This window comes from Gorilla gorilla, chromosome 23 (assembly GCF_029281585.2).
Source record: "Gorilla gorilla gorilla isolate KB3781 chromosome 23, NHGRI_mGorGor1-v2.1_pri, whole genome shotgun sequence".
Classification (NCBI taxonomy): Eukaryota; Metazoa; Chordata; class Mammalia; order Primates; family Hominidae; genus Gorilla; species Gorilla gorilla.
Genome location: NC_086018.1, coordinates 43,422,243 through 43,441,874, shown reverse-complemented (window position 1 = coordinate 43,441,874; position 19,632 = coordinate 43,422,243). Strand labels below are relative to the sequence as shown.

The 19,632-nt window shown below is 50.8% G+C and overlaps 1 protein-coding gene across 2 annotated transcripts; it reads right to left on the bottom strand.

Annotated features, from left to right (window-relative positions):
• Positions 1-229: 229 nt before the first annotated feature.
• RIBC2 (RIB43A domain with coiled-coils 2) lies at positions 230-19,445 on the bottom strand. 2 transcript variants are annotated; one of them, XM_019017945.4, is made up of 7 exons: positions 19,311-19,445; positions 18,924-19,005; positions 15,404-15,748; positions 10,225-10,343; positions 6,470-6,697; positions 1,591-1,757; positions 230-362 (listed from the first exon to the last, which is right to left on the bottom strand). In XM_019017945.4, exons 1-7 carry the CDS (start codon positions 19,437-19,439, stop codon positions 284-286), a joined length of 1,149 nt encoding a protein of 382 aa, XP_018873490.1. In that variant the 5' UTR covers positions 19,440-19,445; the 3' UTR covers positions 230-283. The 2 variants fall into 2 exon arrangements, with proteins under 2 accessions (XP_018873490.1, XP_063560856.1); XM_063704786.1 differs by having other exon boundaries at positions 15,404-15,595.
• Between the last annotated feature and the right edge of the window lie 187 nt (positions 19,446-19,632).

Sequence of the window (19,632 nt, the reverse complement as noted above, 5' to 3'; positions counted from 1 at the left end):
GGCCCACCTTAAATACCACCTCTCTCTAGGGTGGCCCTGAGCAGGCCCGTGTGGAGCTACTTCCCAGAGCCCCACCCAAGACCTTCGCTGAGCTGAGTTGAACAGAAACGAATATTCCTCACAGAAATAGAAGGGAGAGGTTAGATAAATGTTTTGTCCATAGTGGACGATTACAGCTGAAGGGTACTTGTGGCCCAAGGAGTGTATCTTTAAAAAAGAAACGTGACTCTTTAAGGTAGCCACTCTTTATACGTGAATGATGGGAACAAGGGTGTGTTCCTCATTATCGACTTCCTGTATTAAATTGTGTGAAATAGTCTCCCGTGGGTTGATTTGTATAGACTTCATTCATATATTTTTTCCTGATAACAAAATGAGAAAAAAAAAAAAGGTCAGCAAATGTGTATACTTCCTATTCTTTTTTTTTTTTGAAAAGGCACACAAACTTTTTATTAGTGTGTTATCCCCAAAATACAGAATACGTTTCACACCTAATGAGCCCCCCAAAATGATCCATCTCAACCGCTCCTCAGTGGCGAGGGTCACTTTATAATTACACTGCAGTTAGATTAGGGACTTACACCAGTAACATTTGGGGACATATGAAAATTAAATCTCCGTGGGTGTGACTGTACACTTTGTTCACCCCGTTTGATTTCTCAGATCATTCTTTTCTTGTTTTTAGAGACAACATCTCTCTCTGCCACCCAGGGTGGAGTGCAGTGGTGCGATCATTGCTCACTGCAGCCTCCAGCCCCTGGGCTCAGGCCATCCTCCTGCCTCAGCCTCCCCAGTAGCTGGGATTTCAACTGTGTGCCACCACGCCTGGCTAATTTTTGTCTTTTTAGTTTAGTTTTATTTTAGTTTCACCATGTTGGCCAGTCTGGTCTCAAACTCCTGACCTCATAATCCGCCCGCCTCAGCCTCCCAAAGTGCTGGGATTACAGGCGTGAGCCACTGAGCCCAGCCCTCAGATCACTCTTAATGCTCCTTTTAGGCCTTCAGCAGAAGTGATAACAGATGGACCCACCAGCAACCAGATATCGGATTGGAGAAAATATTCCTGGGTCCCCCCTGAGTTTAAGCCAAGAGCTAGATAAATAAGTAAATAAATACTGTGTTTTTCAGGTGCAAGTTCACCTGTTTGCTTGCATTTGACATCTTCTTGTAGCTGGAGCTCTGAATTCTTGGAGTCCTGTCTATAACCAAGAGACTCCAGGCTTTTTCGGGGCAGCCCAGGAGCCCCTCTCTCTACCTGGAAAGCCGTCCCTGAGTAGGCAGTGCCATCCTCCTCCTGGGTCTCACCAATGAAGCCTCCTCCAGGAAACCTTCCTGACTCCCCCAGCAGACTCAGTGCTCTTCCCTGGGGCTTTCCGGTGCCCTCCACCCATGCACCCCGTGTGGACAGCAGTGACCCGTGGCCCATGGGTCTGTCAACCCAAGCCAGCCCACTTGAGGTCCACAGTGTCCAGATGAGGACCACCAGGGCGGGGTGTTTCCCCTCCTGCCCCCTCCTTGTCCTTGACCTCCACAGCCCCGCGGTCCCTCCACCCGGTCCCCCACCTGGCCCTGGTCCCACCCAGCACTCACTGCAAACGCTGCTCCTTGGCCAGGCTGAGGTTGCTGCTGTCCAGAGCTCTGCGCAGGTCGCGCTGCTGCCGCCACTGCTGCCGCTCAAACAGCAGGGTGGCGCAAGCCCCCTGAATCCTCCGCCGGTCCCAGTCCAGGTCTCGCTGGCGCTTTTCTTCCCGGAGCCTCTGGAAGGAAAAGAGGCGGCTCACCACCACCTTTCCCCAGAGCCAAAGAACCCCAGGGGATTATCTAGGAGGCCTGGCCTCTCATTCTACAGATGGGGAAACTGAGGCTCAGAGGACGAGCAGGTAGGTGACCGATGTCATGCAGGAAGCCAGAGGAGACCCCCAGCCTGCCCTCATTCCATGTGGCCCGGCTGCCCTCTCCCGTCAGGAGGTGCTGGCCGTCCTCCTTCTCCTAAAGGCACAGCAGGGACTCAATTCCTACAGCAGCCTCCACTCCCGGCTCCCGGGTGCAGGGCTCCCAGGTGCAGGGCTCCCAGGTGCAGGCTGGGCCCAGAGTCTTTCTCCTCAGGTCCTCAGGGGGCTCCCTGGCTCAGTCAGCTGTCAGATGCCACCTCCATGAGCCATGGCCGGCTGCCCCACAGCTGAACGCAGATCACCTGCGCAGCTTCCAGAACATGCAGACACCACAGCCTCACCCGGTGACAGGAAAGTTATGGTCCTAGAGGGGCACTCCAACCCCTGAGTTGCTATGTTTCAGCTCATTCCTCACTGCCCTCCTCACTGTGAAAACTCTGGAGCCCTGGAAGAGGAAGCTGGATTTGTGTGGAGGGAGGGGTACTTCCCCGTGTGTTGCCAGCTTTGTTAGGGCTGAAGACGAGTCCCCTTTGCCCAAGTTTGCCATTTTTAGGGCAGAGCCTCCTCCCGCCAAATAAGCAAGGATGTGTCCGGTGAGTGGCACGGGGGTCTGGGCGGCCCCATCCTGGGACTGAAGGCAGGCTGGCGGGCTTTGTCACCCACGAGGCAAGTCACCCTGCTCTCATGAACCTCAGTGTCCCCCACTGTAAAGCCAGGCTGCTCTCAGGAGCCCAGGGTCATCACACAAGCTGCTTGGTGGCAAACAGGGAATGGCATGGGACACACTTACCCGGGCTAAGAGCAAAGCAGACAGCCCAGCTGTTTGAGGTGAGATCTCAACTTTCCCAGTTACCTCCAAGCATAGAAAAGGGGATGGAGGCAAGGACCCAGAAAGGAGGCGGGCAGTATTTCTGAGTGGGGAGGTTTCATGTGTGTGTTTTCCCCCTTTGTGCTTTTCTGTCTTCTTAATTTTCTATAAAAAATGAAAACTAGACAGCAATACTGCTTTCAGGATGGCCGGCCGATCTTCTGTGCCAGACGGTCCAGGCAGAGCGGCAGTCCTGAAGCACAGAGCAGGGCCCTTTCACCTTGGACTACTTCCTGAACTTCACGCCCCCTGCCTGCCCAGGTCCCGGCCCCACTGCAGCCTCCCACACATGTGCACCTCTGGCCTGCAGAGAAGCAGGTGGGCGAGCTGCCCCACCCACTCCTCATGCCCTGGTCCACGCCACCGCCACTGTCCCTCCTCCTCCCCAGACCCACCAAATCAGAAGCTTACACCAACTATGGCACCTGCCACCCCAGCCTGGCCTCTTCCACCCACTCTTTGCAGGTTTGAGACCCTCTCCAGATCTCTCCTGCCAGGATTCTCAGTGGTTTGAGCACACACAGAGACAGCCCTCTCTTGTCCCCAGCTGCTCAGCTCTCCTGCCTCCTCTCCAAAGATCTAGTCCCGGCTTCACCTTCTCACCCCCTGGGCACACCCTACCAGTGGTTCTCAAACTTGAGTAGGCACCAGAATCCCCTGGGGGCTTTCGAAACCACAGACTGCAGGCCCCACCCGGCCGATGCTGCGGGTCCGGAGACCCTCCCTTTGGGACCCTCCACCCTTCCCTTGTCATTACCAATAACAGTCTCACTGCTCTAACCTGTCTCTTCCACTCTCTCTCCAAGTCCCTGATTCCAATGATTATGCCCCCCGCAAAGTGTGACCTCCAGTCTGCTGGCCGCCACTTTTCCAATCTCTCTCTGGCCCCCTGGTTCGTCTCATGGCAGATGCTCCCAGGCCAATACCCTCGGCCCCCTGAGTCCTTCACTTGGTCAGGCAGGTGGTGACCACAATGAATCCGGCTAAGCATGGTGGGGGACACCCTGACAGTGCTCTCTGGGGTGACCCAGACTATGGGGTGACCCAGACCTATGGGGTGACCCAGTCATCTGACTATGACCCCCTAGTGGGCTCTGGGCACTGTCCGACCATCCTGTCCCTTTCCTCCAGGCTGTTCCCTCTCCAGCTCTTCTAGATGACCATTTAGCACTAACTACCCCCGACCCTGCTCAGTTCTACCTCTAAAAGGTAGAAACTGACGGTCACTTCAGTGGTCCTGAGCCACAGCCCCCAGTACACATCAATTCAGGTCTCAATTCTGTTCACCCGCAAGCTCCCGCCCTGATGCCCCTTCCCGTGACTCCAATGATGGCTCTGAGCTCCCAGAGGCCACACCAAGCCCTCAACTAGCACTCCATGTCCCTCGCTCTCCTGCAGCCCAGGGACACAGCTCCAGCAAGTCTCTCCTCTGGCATCAATTTCCCCCTCTACTGCATCACTCCGGCTGAATGACAAGCATGCTGTTATTTCTACAATCAAGACAAACAAAAACTTTCCCTTCACCTCATGGCCCCCACCAGCTCCCACTCCATTTCTCTGCACCCTTTACAGCAAACGCCTTGTAAGTGCTGTCTGCATGTGCCATCTCCATTCGTTTCCTGCCTGTTCTCTCTTGAGCCCATTACGCTGGCAGCCCCACTCCTCTGCCAAACATGCTCCTTCCTGACAGGGTCCCTGGTGACTGCCATGGTGCTGGATCCAGTGTTTAGCCTGAGCCTGGCAGCAGCATTTGACCCAGGGGTTCCCCTCTCCTTCCCTCCCAAACACCTTTCCTCACTTGGCCTCCAGGAAACCACGACTTGCATCTGTCCACCTCCCTGGCGGCCCCTTCTCAGATGCCTTTGCTCTTTATCAACAGTGGTGGTGAGAAGGGGGGTGCTGGGGAGGTGGGAGCAGGACTCAGTCCTCAGCTTTAAATACTCTCTGTAGGGCCGGGCATGGTGGCTCACGCCTGTAATCCCGGCACTATGGGAGGCTGAGGTGGGTGGATCACTTGAGACCAGGAGTTTGAGACCAGCCTGGCCAACATGACGATACCCTACCTCTACAAAAAATACAAAAAGCAGCTGGGTGTGGTGGTGCATGCCTGTAATCCCAACTACTGGGGAGGCTGAGGCAGGAGAATCGCTTGAACTCAGGAGGCAGAGGTTGCAGTGGGCCGAGACTGCATGACTGCACTCCAGCCAGGGTGATAGAGTGAGACTGTCTCAAAATACATGCATACATTCTCTCTGTAGGTGACGACTCACATTTATGCCTCTGGCCCAGACCTTGTTCTGAGCCCTATGTTACATATCCAGCTGCCTCCTGGGCTTTAATTGGAGATTGTGGCAGAAAATACTACTTGTCTCCCAGTAACCATTTTTCGTTCTTCTTTAGTAAAACAATCACCAGCACTTCACTGTCTGGAATAAACACATTTCCTTGACTTCTTTAGAGTTAGGGGCAACCTTGTGACTAAGTGTTGTCCAGTGAAATATAAGTGGAAATCTCCTTAGAGTGTTCTCCCTTCCTCCTTCCTGGTAGCTGGACTATGCATGTGATGGCTGGTGCTCAAGCAGCCATCTTGCACTAAGAAGTGAGAGCCAGGAGCCAAGGATAGCAGGACATCAGTCAATGACCACAGAGCTGCCATACCAGCCCTGGACTGTTTTCCTGAGGATTTAGTCTACTTGCAAGAGAGAAAGTTCTATTTTGTTTAAGATGCTGTTATGTGTGGTTTTCTGCCACATTCAGGCAAATGTAATCCTAATAGATACAGATATCTAACGGACTTTGCACACTTAACGTATCCAAAATTGTAACTTTGATTTCCACCCCTCCCCACCCACCAACCTGCTCCTCCCACCACCTTCCCCGTCTCTGGAAATGCCAATTCCATCCCTCTAGTTGCTCAGGCCACAGGACCTAGAGTCGCCTTTAACTCCTCTCTTTCACACGTCCCCACCCAATCATGCATCCGATCCTGTCGACTCTACCTTCAAAACAGATCCAGAATCTGACCATTGCTCAGCACCCCCACTGCCTGTCCCGTGGTCCCAGCCAGCATCACCTCTCACTGTGAACACTGCAAAGGCCTTCCTGGAGATCTCCTTCCTTCCCCCTCAGCCCCTAGTGTCTGCCCTCAATCCAGGGGGATCACGCTGGGGATCCTGTTCAACCTAAGTCAGATCCTGTCACTCCTCTGTCCAAAACCCTGCAGAGTTCCCCGTCTCAGTCACAGAAGAAGCCAAAGTCCTCCCCAGTGGACTGCCAGGACCTCGACCGTCTGCCTCTGAGGCCTCCGTACCTGCCCCTCTCCTCACTCCACTCTAGTCACCAGGCTCCACGCCCTTCTCTGAGCAGGTCTGGCAGGGTCCTGCGTCAAGGCCTTTGCCCTTGCAGCTCACCCTGCCCGGTCGCCCTTTTCCCAGGTAGACACATGGCTCCCTCCCTACCCTCTTTTGGGTCTTTGCTTCAATGTCTTCCCATTCTACTGTCCTCTACCTTGGCACTCCTACTCCTGATGCCACATCATACGGGTGTGAGACTATCTGGCTCTTGTCTCCCACCGACTAGAAGGGAAACTCCTTGAGGGCAGGTCCTAGGGCAGAGCACAAGGCCTGCTACAACTACATTTGTGCCTGGAAGGCAGTGGGAGCAAAAAGCCTGGCTCTATGGGCTCTGGAAAAAGGGGCAGGGCAGTCACCAGCTTCTCCTGGATTTGCTGCTTCTGGACTAGGCGGATCTGCTCCAGCTGCTCCTGGGTCATGCCCTTCCAGCGGTCAGGGACCACGCGGTGGGGCCCGAAGGAGCTGGCTGCCTGCTGCGGGTTCTCGGAGAGCAGGTCCCCACGCAGGACGCTGGTGATCTCGGCCAAGTTGTCCTCTTGTTCTTGCTTTTTCTCTTGCTTTTTCCTTTCCACTGACTTGATGGCCTAAGCAGGTGAAGACATTAAAGATGGTCCGAGTGATCCCAGGGGCATTCTGACACCCAGGCCAGCAAATCTCACTGGGGGCCCTCGAGGGGAGGATATGCCAAGGGCAGCAGGAGTGGGTGGAGGGGAGACTTGTCAGGCACGGATGTGGGTGGGTCCTTGAACCCCTGGCTGCCTGCGCACTGCTGGGCGGGTGGGCTGGACTCGGGAGATCACCACCTGTTGGGTGTGTGCATAAGAGCTCCGGGTCTTGCACCAACTTGCCAAGGCAGGGAACTCCCTCCTTGAATTAGGCCGACACCCCGCGTGGGCCTGGTCCCACCCAAGGCAGGGCTCTGTGCCCCTGGCAACCCTTGGACATCTGTGGGCTGCAAAGAACGCTCAACAGAGTGATTTACAACAGTGGTAGAAAATGCACTGTCACTTCAGTGGTCCTGAGCCGCAGCCCCCGGTACAAAGTAATTCCAGGTCTCATTTCTGTTTGATTCCCTGGGGGGGGTCCCTGGCTGTGTGGCCTATACCAAGTCACCTCCCCTCTCTGGGCTGCAGTCATTTCTCTGTAAAGTCAGGAGATGGCTTAGGAGACATGTACTTGGGTTTACAGTTGTCCTCAGTAACACATGGACAGGGCAGTTTGCAAGGAGCTGGCCTCCCACATGTGCTCACCAGAGGCCAGCTTGATTGAGTCACACAGTACAAGCTTTGTAGTTAGACAGGCCCAACTTCAATACCGGACTTGCCACTGAGTACGCCCTAAGGAAGTCAGCTCATCCTTCCAAGCCCCTACACCCGTTTTTTTTGTTGTTGTTGTTGTTTTTTGAGACGGAGTCTCGCTCTGTCACCCAGGCTGGAGTGCAGTGGCACAATCTCGGCTCACCGCAACCTCTGCCTCCCAGGTTCAAGTGATTCAACACTGTTCTTACTTTGGGAGGCCAAAGTGGGCAAATCATGAGGTCAGGAGTTCGAGACCAGCCTGGCCAACATGGTGAAACCCCATCTTTACTAAAAATAGAAAAAATTAGCTGGGCGTGGTGGTAGAGGCCTATAATCCCAGCTACTCGGGAGGCTGAGGCAGGAGAATGTTGTGAACCCGGGAGGCAGAGCTTGTAGTGAGCCAAGATCGCGCCACTGCACACTCCAGGCTGGGCAACAGAACAAGACTCCACCTCAAAAAAAAAAAAAAAAAAAAAAGAAATGTGAGCAGAGGTGGCAGTACTGCTCCTGGGAGGAAGCCTGCGGGGACTAGCCACATTCCTTCTCTCCTCCTGCAGGGATCCTCTGGCTGACGGTCGCTCCATCCCAGGGCCTGGGCTCCAAAGTGAGGATGCCAAGGAACAGGCCTCACAGCCCGTCCATGGCGGGCAGGGAGCATGCATGGAACATCAACTTTCTGTTTAAGCCACTGAGACTGCTGCTTCTTACCCCAGCAAGGGTTAGCACATTCTGACCGACACAGGAGGGTGTTGTCGCTTCCTCATTCTGCAGATGATCAAATGGACGCAGTGGGTGGCCTGCCCAAGGCTGCAGGGCAGAGCCTGGTCTTGCACCCGTGTGGTCAGGCTCCAGAGCCTGTGTGCCACACCCTGATGCCACAATGCCTCTCTGACGAAATGAACCCCGACCCGAGAACTGGAGGCCCTCATGTGTGTCCTTTCTGTTGAACTGGACCGGCCTGCTTGGGCTTTGGATTAACATCCCAGGTTAATTTAAAAGCCTAGTTGTAGTTAGGAGCAGAGCTGCAGAAGCCAGAGGGCGGCTTTTCCCAGTGCAGGAGTGTTTGCAATGGTGCTGCCTCGTGGCATCCACATGAGGAGCCGGGGGTCTGAGAAAACCAGGCAGGCTGTGGATGGCCATTAAACATCTTCTAGAATATATGAATTGAATAAATTGATGAATGAGACAATAGGGTTTAGCAAAAGCCACTCCAATGCCCAGCAGGAAGGGCTCAATAAACACTGGTTGAATTGATGAATGAATGAGTGAATTATCATCATCATCATCACCATCGCTTCCATAAATGAATGAGCGGATCACCAGCCAACAGTGGACTAATTGTCAAGGGCCCCACATCCTGCCATTCACTTGCAGTGGGGACTGGAGCGAACAGCCTCCCCTCTTTGGGCGCCCTCTGTAAAATGAAGGGCAGGGATGGATGATCTCTAAGACCTTTGCAGCTCACTGGGTGGTGAGCTCGGACTTCAGGTGTCTTGCGTTGCCTTTTGGTCCTCCCCAGCACCCGCAGTTGGCTCTCCTCATTCCTCTCCCCCGTGTTGAAAACCCACATTCTCTGGTGTCTGGTCCAGCCTCTCTGGGATTTTTGACTGCCTGCCTCCACCAGGACAGTTTTGAGCTTGTATCTCCAATATATTTAGTTCACAGCGTGGTACTACTATACCTTAATGATAGCACATGCTTATAACTACACATGTACATGGAAATCAAAAGTGATGAGGTTAAAAATGAATATGAAGCAGGGCTCTGGTATCTGCTCTCCCACAGATCCTGCACAGCCTTCTTTGGGGACCATAGCTCTAGTTGACGAGCGAACCTGATCAACGAACCCAGGCAAAGTCCCCACCCACCAGAAAACAGAATTGCATTTGAAAAGAAAACCTTGTGGGGGGAGGGAGAGGCAGGGGGGCGAGCTCTAATTTCCAAAACGAAAAGAGGGCCAGATGTGGTAATCCCAGCACTTTGGGAGGCTGAGGCAGGAGGACTGCTTGAGCTCAGGAGTTTGAGACCAGACTGGGCAACATGGCAAAACCCTGTGTCTACAAAAAAATACAAAAATTAGCTGGGCATGGTGGCGCGTGACTGTAGTCCCAGCTACTTGGATGGCTCAGGTGGGGGGATCATCTGAGCCCGGGAGGTCGAGGCTGCGGTGAGCCATGATCGTGCCACTACACTTCAGCCTGGGTGATGGAGTGAGACCCTGTCTCAAAAACAAACAAACAAAAAAACCAAAGAAACAAAAAGAAGAACCTATTTCAGCAATTTCAGCATCAGGTTGGAGGGGAGGGGAGTGTGTGGGAGGAGGGGGGCCAGAGTTTAGAGAGGAGGCGGGAGGTCTCAGGAGGCCCCAGTGTTCGAGCTCATTATGATCTTCATCATCCCTGCCATCGGTGAGCAACCAAGTAGCTGTTCTCAGTAAAGGGGAAGTCTGAGAGGTGGGAAGAATGGAAACCAGTACCAGGCAGTGGAGCAGAGCTAGGCGGTAACAGTCTAGGTGGATGTCACCATCCTCATGTTACAGAAGAAGAAACTGAGGTGTAGAAAGGTGAGCTGACTTCCCCAGGTTACATGGCTAGTTTGGCAGGTTTCCCTCCAAGATTCAGAGCTAAGGGACAGGACTGGATCTCATCCATCTCTGTCATCAGGCAGCCCATCAGGGTCTCTGTCAGGGCCGGTCATGTGACCAGGGAGCAGGCTGAGACTGGGATCCCAGGGAGGCCGGAGAGCCTTGGGAAGCCGTAGTGGGCTCATCCTCCCCTCCAGGTGTGGAGCCCGAAGTCTCAGAGTACCTATACCTGGCTCTTGTTGAAGTCTTTCACAGATGCACAAACTGCCTTTCTGGTGGTGCTTTCCAGCTTCTGGAGGTGCTTGGCTGTCTCATCAAACTGCAGCCTTGTCTCTGTGTAGAGGGCCTCTGAAAGGAGGCAAGAAGCAATCAGATCGACCTGGCCACAGGAGCACCTTCCCACGTGTGGCCGTTCGTGCCTTTGCCTCCTACCACGTCCTTAGCCATGAGCATGAGGACGGGAACAATAATGACAGGACCTGCCTCTGAAGGCTGTGGGAGAGTCAAGCTCCCAGATGAGTGCTAGTGATCACTACTATGCTGGGGTCCTGGGACAGGCTGGTGGTGTGCCCCTTGCTGTCCTGCTCTATCCTGAGGCAGCTACATCCTTACAGTGGGCAAGAGATACTCTACAGCCCCAAGAAATGACGTTTGAGACCTGCAGGACAAAAGAAGTGGGTTGGGAGCAGGTGCAGAGGTTTTGGGAAAGGATTCAGCGAAATCCAGAAGTGAAAGAGCAAGAAACCAGACAGGACTCTATGGAGGAAGTGGGGCCAGATGACAGATACTGTGGAGTGGCAGGAGGACTTGGTCAGGCCAATGAGTAAGAGAAAGAGGAGGAGCAGGAGGTGAAGGGGTCAAGGTAGAAGGTCCAAAAGCAAAATGTGAAGATTTGGAGTCAAACAGAGGAGGCTCACATCCCAGCCCAGACATTTCCGAACTCTGTTAATCTCAACTATTACTTAGCCTTGCTGAGCCTGTGTCCTTACCTGTGAAGCAGGACACACCTCCTTTGCAGAATAATAACATTATTAGTAATAATACTATTATTATTAATACTTAATAATAACATTATTAATAATTAATAATAATAGTAGTATTAATAATTAATAATAATAGTAGTATTAATAATAATATTATTATTATTTGACACGGAGTCTCGCTCTGTTGCCCAGGCTGGAGTGCAGTGGTGCATCTTGGCTCACTGCAACCTCTGCCTCCTGGGTTCCAGCAATTCTCCTGCCTCAGCCTCCGGGGTAGCTGAGATTACAGGCGCGCACCACCACGCCCAGCTAATTTTGTATTTTCACTAGAGACAGGGTTTCACCATGTTGGCCAGGCTGGTCTTGAACTCCTGACCTCAGGTGATCCACCCACCTTGGCCTCCCAAAGTGCTGCGATTACAGGCGTGAGCCACCATGCCCGGCTTGCAGAATTATTACGTTAAGAAAAAGTCATCGATCAGAAGTTTCTTCATTCAAGTATTTGTGCCCTGTGGGTCTCCTCACTGTCTCCAAAAGCAGAGACCAAACTCTTTCATCTTCAATTTCTGGCCTCTGCACAGTCAGCCTCACCTCTCACCGTTCATTTGTTCATTCATCCATTTAACACAGAGCCATGGAGAGCCTAGCATGGGGGTCCCACTTTGCTGGGCACATGATACATAATGGGGAGTAAGACAGAAAGGGCTTTTCCTGCCTTCCTGGAACTTGCTGCCTAGGAGAGGAGACATCAACCAACACATGAACTCAGAATAAATGTATTAACACCAACTGTAGCAGTGACAGGGAGGAAAGGACGGAGAGACCAAGAGGAGATATGCTGGGGGCTCCCGGCTGAGGCAGCTGAGGTTCACGGGGAGGGTAGGGGATTGCTCCTCTGGGAGCAAATGATGTTTGAGACCTGCAGGACAAAAGTGGGTTGGGAGCAGGTGCAGAGGTTCTGGGGTGGGAAAGGATTCAGTGGAATCCGGAAGTGAAAGAGGAAGATGGCAGGAACACAGCAAGTGGAGGGGGCGGAGTTGACAGTGGAGAGGTGGGCAGAGGCCCAGCATGCAGAGCCTGTGGGCTGCAGGAGTATTCTCCATCTCTTTCCAAGTGCGTGGGAAGCCATTAGCGGGCTTGAAGCTGGGATCGAAGGGGTAGGGTGATGCTGTCCAACCCCGCATTTTTTTTTTTTTTTGAGACGAGTTTCGCTCTTGTTGCCCAGGCTAGAGTGCAGTGGCACAGTCTCGGCTCACTGCAACCTCCACCTCCTGGGTTCAAGTGATTCTCCTGCCTCAGCCCCCCAAGTAGCTGGGATTACAGGCACATGCCACCACGCCCGGCTAATTTTTGTATTTTTAGTAGAGACGGGGTTTCACCGTGTTGGCCAGGCTGGTCTCAAACTCCTGACCTCAGGGGATCCACCCACCTCGGACTCCCAAAGTGCTGGGATTACAGGTGTGAGCCACCGCACCTGGCCAAACCCCACATTGTTTAAAAGTATCACTGACTGCTGTTTTGGGAATGGACCAGAGAGGGGCAAGAAAGGAAGTGGAGGCCATCAGAAAGATCTTGGCAGAGGTCTGTTCAGCTGAGATGGTGGCTTGCATCACAAGGGTGACAGCAGGAATGGGGACAAGCAGACAGTTCAAAATATATGCAGGAGGTAGAAGGGACAAGAGTCAGAGATGGCCTGGAGTCAGGGGTGGGTCATGGACGATTCCCTAGACTTCTGGTTTAAGGGCAGGAGGTACCAGTTAGTAGGAGGAGAAAGATGGAAAAAGGAGCAGATGCAGAAGAGGATCCAGGGCTGCTCTCCGATATGTTGTGAGGGTTCCTGTGAGATGTCAAGAAGACTGCTGAAGAACCAAGTCCACAGCTGAAACAAAGCCTTCTGGCCAGAGGTGGACATTTAGACCACTTGGGAGATGGATGAACCATACAACATGTCAGTGATCAAGGCTATGGAGAAAAATAAAGCAACGGGATACGGAATGTGGGGTGGGAGGAGGGTACAGGGTTTAAAATAGGGGGGTCAGGGGAAGCCTCACTGATAAGATAGCACTTTAGCACAGCCCTGGAGGAGAGTGGTGATCCCTACAGATATCCGGGGAAAGACATTTCTAAGCAGAGGGAACAGCACATGCAAAGGCCCTGAAGCAGAAGTGAGCCTGATATACTCACGTCTGAAAACAGCAAGATAGTGTGGAAAGAATGGAGTGAGAGGGCAGCATAGCAGGAGATAAGGCCAGACTGTGAAGGCATTGTAGGTCTCTGAAAAAAATCGTTTACTCTGAGTGAAATGTTTACTCTGTAGGATAAGGGGAGAGACCCAAAGAGCAGCTGAGAGATGCTTTTTGTTTGTTTGTTTGTTTGAGATGGAGTCTCACTCTGTCGCCCAGGGTGGAGTGCAGTGGCGCAATCTCAGCTCACTGCAAGCTCCGCCTCCTGGGTTCACGCCATTTTCCTGCCTCAGCCTCCCGAGTAGCTGGGACTACAGGCACCCGCCACCACTCCCAGCTAATTTTTTGTATTTTTAGTAGAGGTGGGGTTTCACCGTGTTAGCCAGGATGGTCTCAATCTCCTGACCTCGTGATCTGCCCGCCTCAGCCTCCCAAAGTGCTGGGATTACAGGCATGAGCCACTGTGCCCGGTCTTTTTTTTTTTTTTGAGACAGGGTCTCACTCTGCTGCCCAGGCTGGAGAGCGGTGGCACAATCACGGCTCACTGCAGCCTTGACCTTCCAGGCTCAGTGATCCTCCTGCCTCAGCCTCCTGAGTAGCTGGGACTACATGGGCATGACACCATGCCCAGCTAACTTTTTAATTTTTTGTAGAGATGAGGTCTCACTTTGTTGCCCAGGCTGGCCTTGATCTCTTGGCTTCAAGTGATCTTTCCTCCTCGGCCTCCCAAAATGCTGAGATTACAGGCATGAGCCACTACGCCCAGCCGCCGAGAGATGCTGATAGCCTTAGTTCAGAATGGGAATGTTGGAGGGTGTGGAAAGTAGTTGAAAAATGGAGAGAAAGGAAGGAGTCAAGATTACTTGGGCTGGGGCCTGGGCAGCTAGAAGAAAGGAGCTGTCACGGATGTGGGTAGGTCAGGTCTGCAGGAAAGAACAGAGTTATTGGACTTGTGCTGATCTTGACAAGTGCATTAGACATCCAAGAGAAGTTAGATGAATTTATGAGTCTGGATTCAGGGAAGAGTCCAGGCTGGAGGTATAAACCTGGGAAATGATGGCCTATAGGTGGCATTTAAAGCCATGAGACCGGACAAGATCACTCGGGTGAGTTTAGCTGGTAGAGGAGAGCACCGGTGTGAACAACATCCAGAGGATGAGCAGATGAGAAACCAACAAAGGACCTGGATGGGAAGGGAGCTAATGTGACAGTGGTGTTCTGAAAGCTGAATTGCATGCGGATTTCCAGGAGCAGGAGGTGATCGACTGTTAGGTCAAGATGAAGGTCAAAAACCGACCTTGGATTGGGCGACATGGAGGTCACTGGTGAGGTTGGCCAGGGCAGTTCCAGTGGAGCAGGGAGGGCATAAATCTGGTAGGAGTCGGAGAAGAATGGGAGAAGATGATCTGGGGAGACATCACTCATGGAGAGTAGACTGGGGAGAGAAGAGGCGGGGAGGAGGATGAGCCGAGCAAGGAGACTGCAAACTAACAGGCAGAGAGGAGGGGCTCAAGAAGGCGGAGTGCATTCCTCTCTGTGCCTGGTCCCTGTTTTGTCTTCCTCATAGCTCCCCACTATTCCATCACCTGCTGACACACCCCAAGAGAGCAGGGATGTTGTTGTCTTCATTACCTGGTCTTTCCGGCACAGAAGTGGCTGGGAGGGTCAGTGCTGCTCGAGTGCAGGCATGAAGAGGAGCTGGGAGAGCAGAATACTGCTGACCTCAGTGAGGACGCATGGGGCTTTCTGCAGTTCCCTCAATGAGAGGCTGTTTCATGCCTTGGAGCCTTTGCCCAAGAGGTTCCCTGGGCTTGGGGAGTCCTGGTGAGGGCATGTGACCACCACGTCTGCAACTACACCCCCAAAGTCCCCTGTAGGAATTTCTACCACAGCACCCAAGAGACTCAGGAAGACCTGCATCTTTCCCATTCACCTTCCCCGCAGACTGGGAGGGCAGGGACCGATTCTGAGTTACCTCTGCACACTGGCATCCAACTGGGACCCCGACACGGAAAGTGTTTTCCACATGACTGAGGCGTGATTGCAGGTGTTTCCCTCCCGGAGCGCAGGCTCTGACTTTTCTTTCCCCACAGGGCCAAAGTAGCATGTGGCTGTCTGTGCACATTAGTAGGACTTTAAACAAATCCCACAAAAACTGTGGGGTTGCTTAAAAAAAAAAAAACTGTAGGATTGGTTTGTTGAAGAGAGCGTTGAGACCAGCTCATCTCTTCTGTTTCATTACCTGCGCATTTTTGTTCAGCACGGGCATTCTTCCATTCCCTTTGCTGCTGCAAAGACCATTCTCTGTTTTGTTCCTCTTGGAATTTCTTCCTCTCATGGAAGTTTAAATCCTCTCCCATGAATTTCTGCATTCCTGATACCGTATTCCGAACATCATTATCTGACTGCCGGGCTGGAAGATCTTTCTTAAGGGCTAGGGGGTCGGACAGATCAAATTCACGGCGAGTTTCTGGCTTCTGAAAGCTCTGTTGGAAGTCATTGATAGCCCTACAGAGATTTTTCCTATCCCTCTTTTTCCGGTTTTCCAATATGCACATGATTTTGTCATTTTGCCTCATTTCAGCAGCTGGAAGAGATACAGCATATCCATAAGCTTAGGATTCAGAGGAAAAAATAAATTTGAATCCATTTTATTTTTTATTATTTAGTTTTTTAGAGATAGGGCCTCATTATGTTGCCTGGGCTGGTCTCCTGGCCTCCAACCATCTTTCTGCCTCAGCCTCCCCAGTCACTGGGATTACAGAAGTGAGCCACTGAACCCAGCCCATGAATCTACTTTAAAAACTAATTTTTTCAGTGATTGCAAAAGTAATACAACCCTCCAAAAAAGTAACACAGCCATTAAAGGATTAGTATCCTGAATATACAAAGAGTATCTACAAATCAATTAAAAAAACCCCAAAACCCCAACCCAATAAATGGGCAAAGTGTAGGAACGGCCAGACAAATCACTATAAAGAAACCTGAGGCTGGGTGTGGTGGCTCACGCCTGTAATCCCAACACTTTGGGAGGCCGAGGTGGGTGGATCACCTGAGGTTGGGAGCTCGAGACCAGCCTGACCAACATGGTGAAACCCTGTCTCTACTAAAAATACAAAATTAGCCGGGCGTGGTGGCAGGAGCCTGTAGTCCCAGCTACTCGGGAGGCTGAGGCAAAAGAATTGCTTGAACCCAGGAGGCAGAGGTTGCTATGAGCCAAGATCATGCCACTGCATTCCAGGCTGGGTTACAGAATGAGACTCTGTCTCAAAAAAAAAAAAAAAAAAAAAAACCTGAGTAATCAATACAATTATGAAAGGATGATCACCCATACAAGGTGGGAAACATCCAATGAATCGAAGGCAAAATATTTAAAATGCTAATAATGGCACACATTAGTAAGGATGTGGGGAAACAAGATCTCTCATTTGCGGCCGGGCATGGTGGCTCACGCCTGTAATCCCAGCACTTCGGGAGGCCGAGGCGGGCGGATCACGAGGTCAAGAGATCGAGCTTATCCTGGCCAAGATGGTGAAACCCCGTCTCTACTAAAAATACAAAAATTAGCTGGGCTTGGTGGCACGTGCCTATAGTCACAGCTACTTGGGAGGCTGAGGCAGGAGAATCGCTTGAACCCGGGAGGCAGAGGTTGCAGTGAGCCGAGATCGCTCCACTGAACTCCAGCCTGGTGACAGAGCAAGACTCCATCTCAAAAACAAAACAAAACAAAACAAAAACCTCTCATTTGCTGCTTGTAGGAGTGTAACTTGGTACACTTACAACAAAACAATTTTTCAATATCCCATAAAACTACCTTTGATCCATCAATTCCACTTCTAGGTATCCCTTTCACATGTGCTAGGGACACAATTCATGGACAGTCATTGCAGCAGTGTCCACAATGACAAAACAACTGAAAAAAAAAAAATCTAAACCAGCCATCAGTATGGGAATGGATGAAGAAACTGTAGTTAATTCATATAACAAAATGCCATAAAACAATTAAAATGAATACTCTCTATATGTAAATCACTGATTAATTTCAAAAATACAAGCCTGGATGAAAGAAAAGCATACTGCAAATGGATCTATTCAATAGGATACCATTTACATAAATTTTAAAAACACATAAAAACAATTTTATACTGTTATGAATACATACATAAATAGTACAAGCATAAATAGTGCGTGGGGGCTGGGCCTGGTGGCTCATGCCTGTAATCCCAACACTTTGGGAGGCAGAGGCGGGAAGATCACCTGAGGTCAGGAGTTCGAGACCAGCCTGGCCAACATGGTGAAACCTCGTCTCTACTAAAAATACAAAAATCAGCCCAGCATGGTGGTGTGCACCTGTAATCCCAGCTACTCGGGAAGCTGAGACAGGAGAATCGCTTGAACCCAGGAGGCGGAGGTTGCGGGGAGCTGAGATCGCACCACAGCTCTCCAGCCTGGAAGACAGAGCAAGACTCCATCTCAAAAGAAAAAAGAAAAAAAAGCATGGGAATGATAAACACTTCTGAGGAGAAAGGAGGGGAAAATTAAGAGGTAGGGGGCAGGGCGGTGTTGTTATATACACATATATAAAAAACACAATTCTCAAAAAACACTGAAGATATCTGAAGCCAATTTGGCAAAATGTTAACATCTAGTCTGATGGTGGGTACATATGTACCTGTCACATTGTTTTTGTAAGATTGAATTACCTCATAACTAAAAATATTAATAAAAAAGATAAAATGTTTAGAACATACAGAACAGTATAAAGGAGAAAACAAAGTTTACTCATAATTCTATCCCTCCAACATTACCCTGCTAACATTTTGGCATATTTCCTCTCTTCTTCTTCTGAGCATATTTTAAAATATTTTAAAAACATAACAGCCCATTGTATGTACAATTTTGTATCCTGCTTTTTTTCTATTATAAAAATCTTTATGGTGTTTAAATACACTGAAATTTCTTTTTTTTTTTTTTTTAATTTATTTTTTGTAGAGATAGGGTCTCGCTTTGTTGCCCAGGCAAGTCTGGAGCTCCTGGTCTCAAGTGATCCTCTAGTTTTAGCCTCTCAAAGTGTGAAATTTCAACAATTGTTGAAATTGGTGGACACGATAGGGGAAAATGAGTTGTATTTGAAGTGGAATAATAATACCTTGAATAACAGTATTCAAGGTACTTGAGTACTATGATTTGAATCATGTCTATCTCTGAGTCAGCTTGAGGGCGTGAGCCTGGACATATGTGTTGTCTGGTATAAACAGCTGTCCTTCATAGACGGTCTTAAACTTTTGAGCAGAGCAAGTTAGTGTGTGTGTGTGTCTTTCTGTGTTTAAGGCTTTTCCTACCCAGTTTTTTAAGAAAATGAAGGAAAACATACATTTACCCTTAAAATCTATTTCTTATAATCCACATTCGAATTCAATAGCTGTTTTTAAGAGAAGAATCAGTGCATTAAGTTAACTGGGCACAAGAAATTGTGAAATTTAAAAGGAGGAAGAGTGTGAAAATGACAACTTTTTATATATGTGAAGAAAGGAGGGCTGGGTACCGTGGCTCATGCCTGTAGTTCCAGCACTTTGGGAGACTGACGTGGGAGGATCACTTGCACGCAGGAGTTCCAGACCAGCCTGGGCAACATAGTGAGACCCTATCTCTATTAAATTAAAAAAAAAAAAAAAAAGGCGGGGCAGGGGGGCGGTGGGGAAGACTGGAGTCTAAAGCCACACAATCCTAAACCAATAGATAAGCATTCAGGAAATGCTCACCAAAGGTTTCATGTCTAGCTTTTTCAGTAGCTTCTTTTATCTTCTGGTCATGAACTTGAACATCCCAGGCTTCAGTGTCTCCCTATAAATGGAAAAACAGAGGAGAAGGGTTAGAGCCAGATCATTTTATTCAGTAATAACAATCCTACTTATCATTATTTTTAATCTCTGCCCCACTGTAAACGAGTTGTAGAAAATCTGGCTCAGGGGAGGAGAACCGTTGGTGACTCCAGGCCAGCTCGAGAAGGAGCATTATTGGCCCTGCAGGAGGCCGTTTGCAGCCTCCTGGCTCAGATGTTTCATCCTAGAACTCATCTGCTTTCCCCTCCACGCAGCCCCTCGCCCGCATCTGCCGCTCTAAGCCCGTCCCGGCCCCTGCCCTTTCACCCCAATTATCCTGTTTCTGGCGTTGAAGACCCGCTTCTGCCTGCACAGCTCCGCGTGCCTCCTCTTTGCCAGGCTGGCGTCCTGCCGCAAGTCCCTGGGCAGCGCCACCGCCATGGTCTGGGAACCCATGGAAAGCCTAAGGGGTTTTTAGAACACGCAGGATCAGGAGAACAGGCGACGAAAATAAGCGAGCTGTAGCGCAGGCAAGGTTGGCTCCCTCGGTCGGGCAAGGGAAGGACAAGCCTTCAGCGCAGTTTTCCGTCGGGCTCCCAGTGACGCCGCAGAGGTACAGACGCTCCCGCTCTCTCGGAAACGTCCACAA

Bases quoted from the DNA above. Each gene is read 5' to 3' on its own strand.
- RIBC2 (XM_019017945.4), bottom strand. From the start codon at position 19,439: ATGGGTTCCCAGACCATGGCGGTGGCGCTGCCCAGGGACTTGCGGCAG. The intron at 19,006-19,310 runs GTGAAAGGGCAG...TTCCATTTATAG, and splicing joins CCAGAAACAGGATAATTGGG to GGAGACACTGAAGCCTGGGA. The intron at 6,698-10,224 runs GTATAGGTACTC...TCACCTGCTTAG, and splicing joins AAGACTTCAACAAGAGCCAG to GCCATCAAGTCAGTGGAAAG.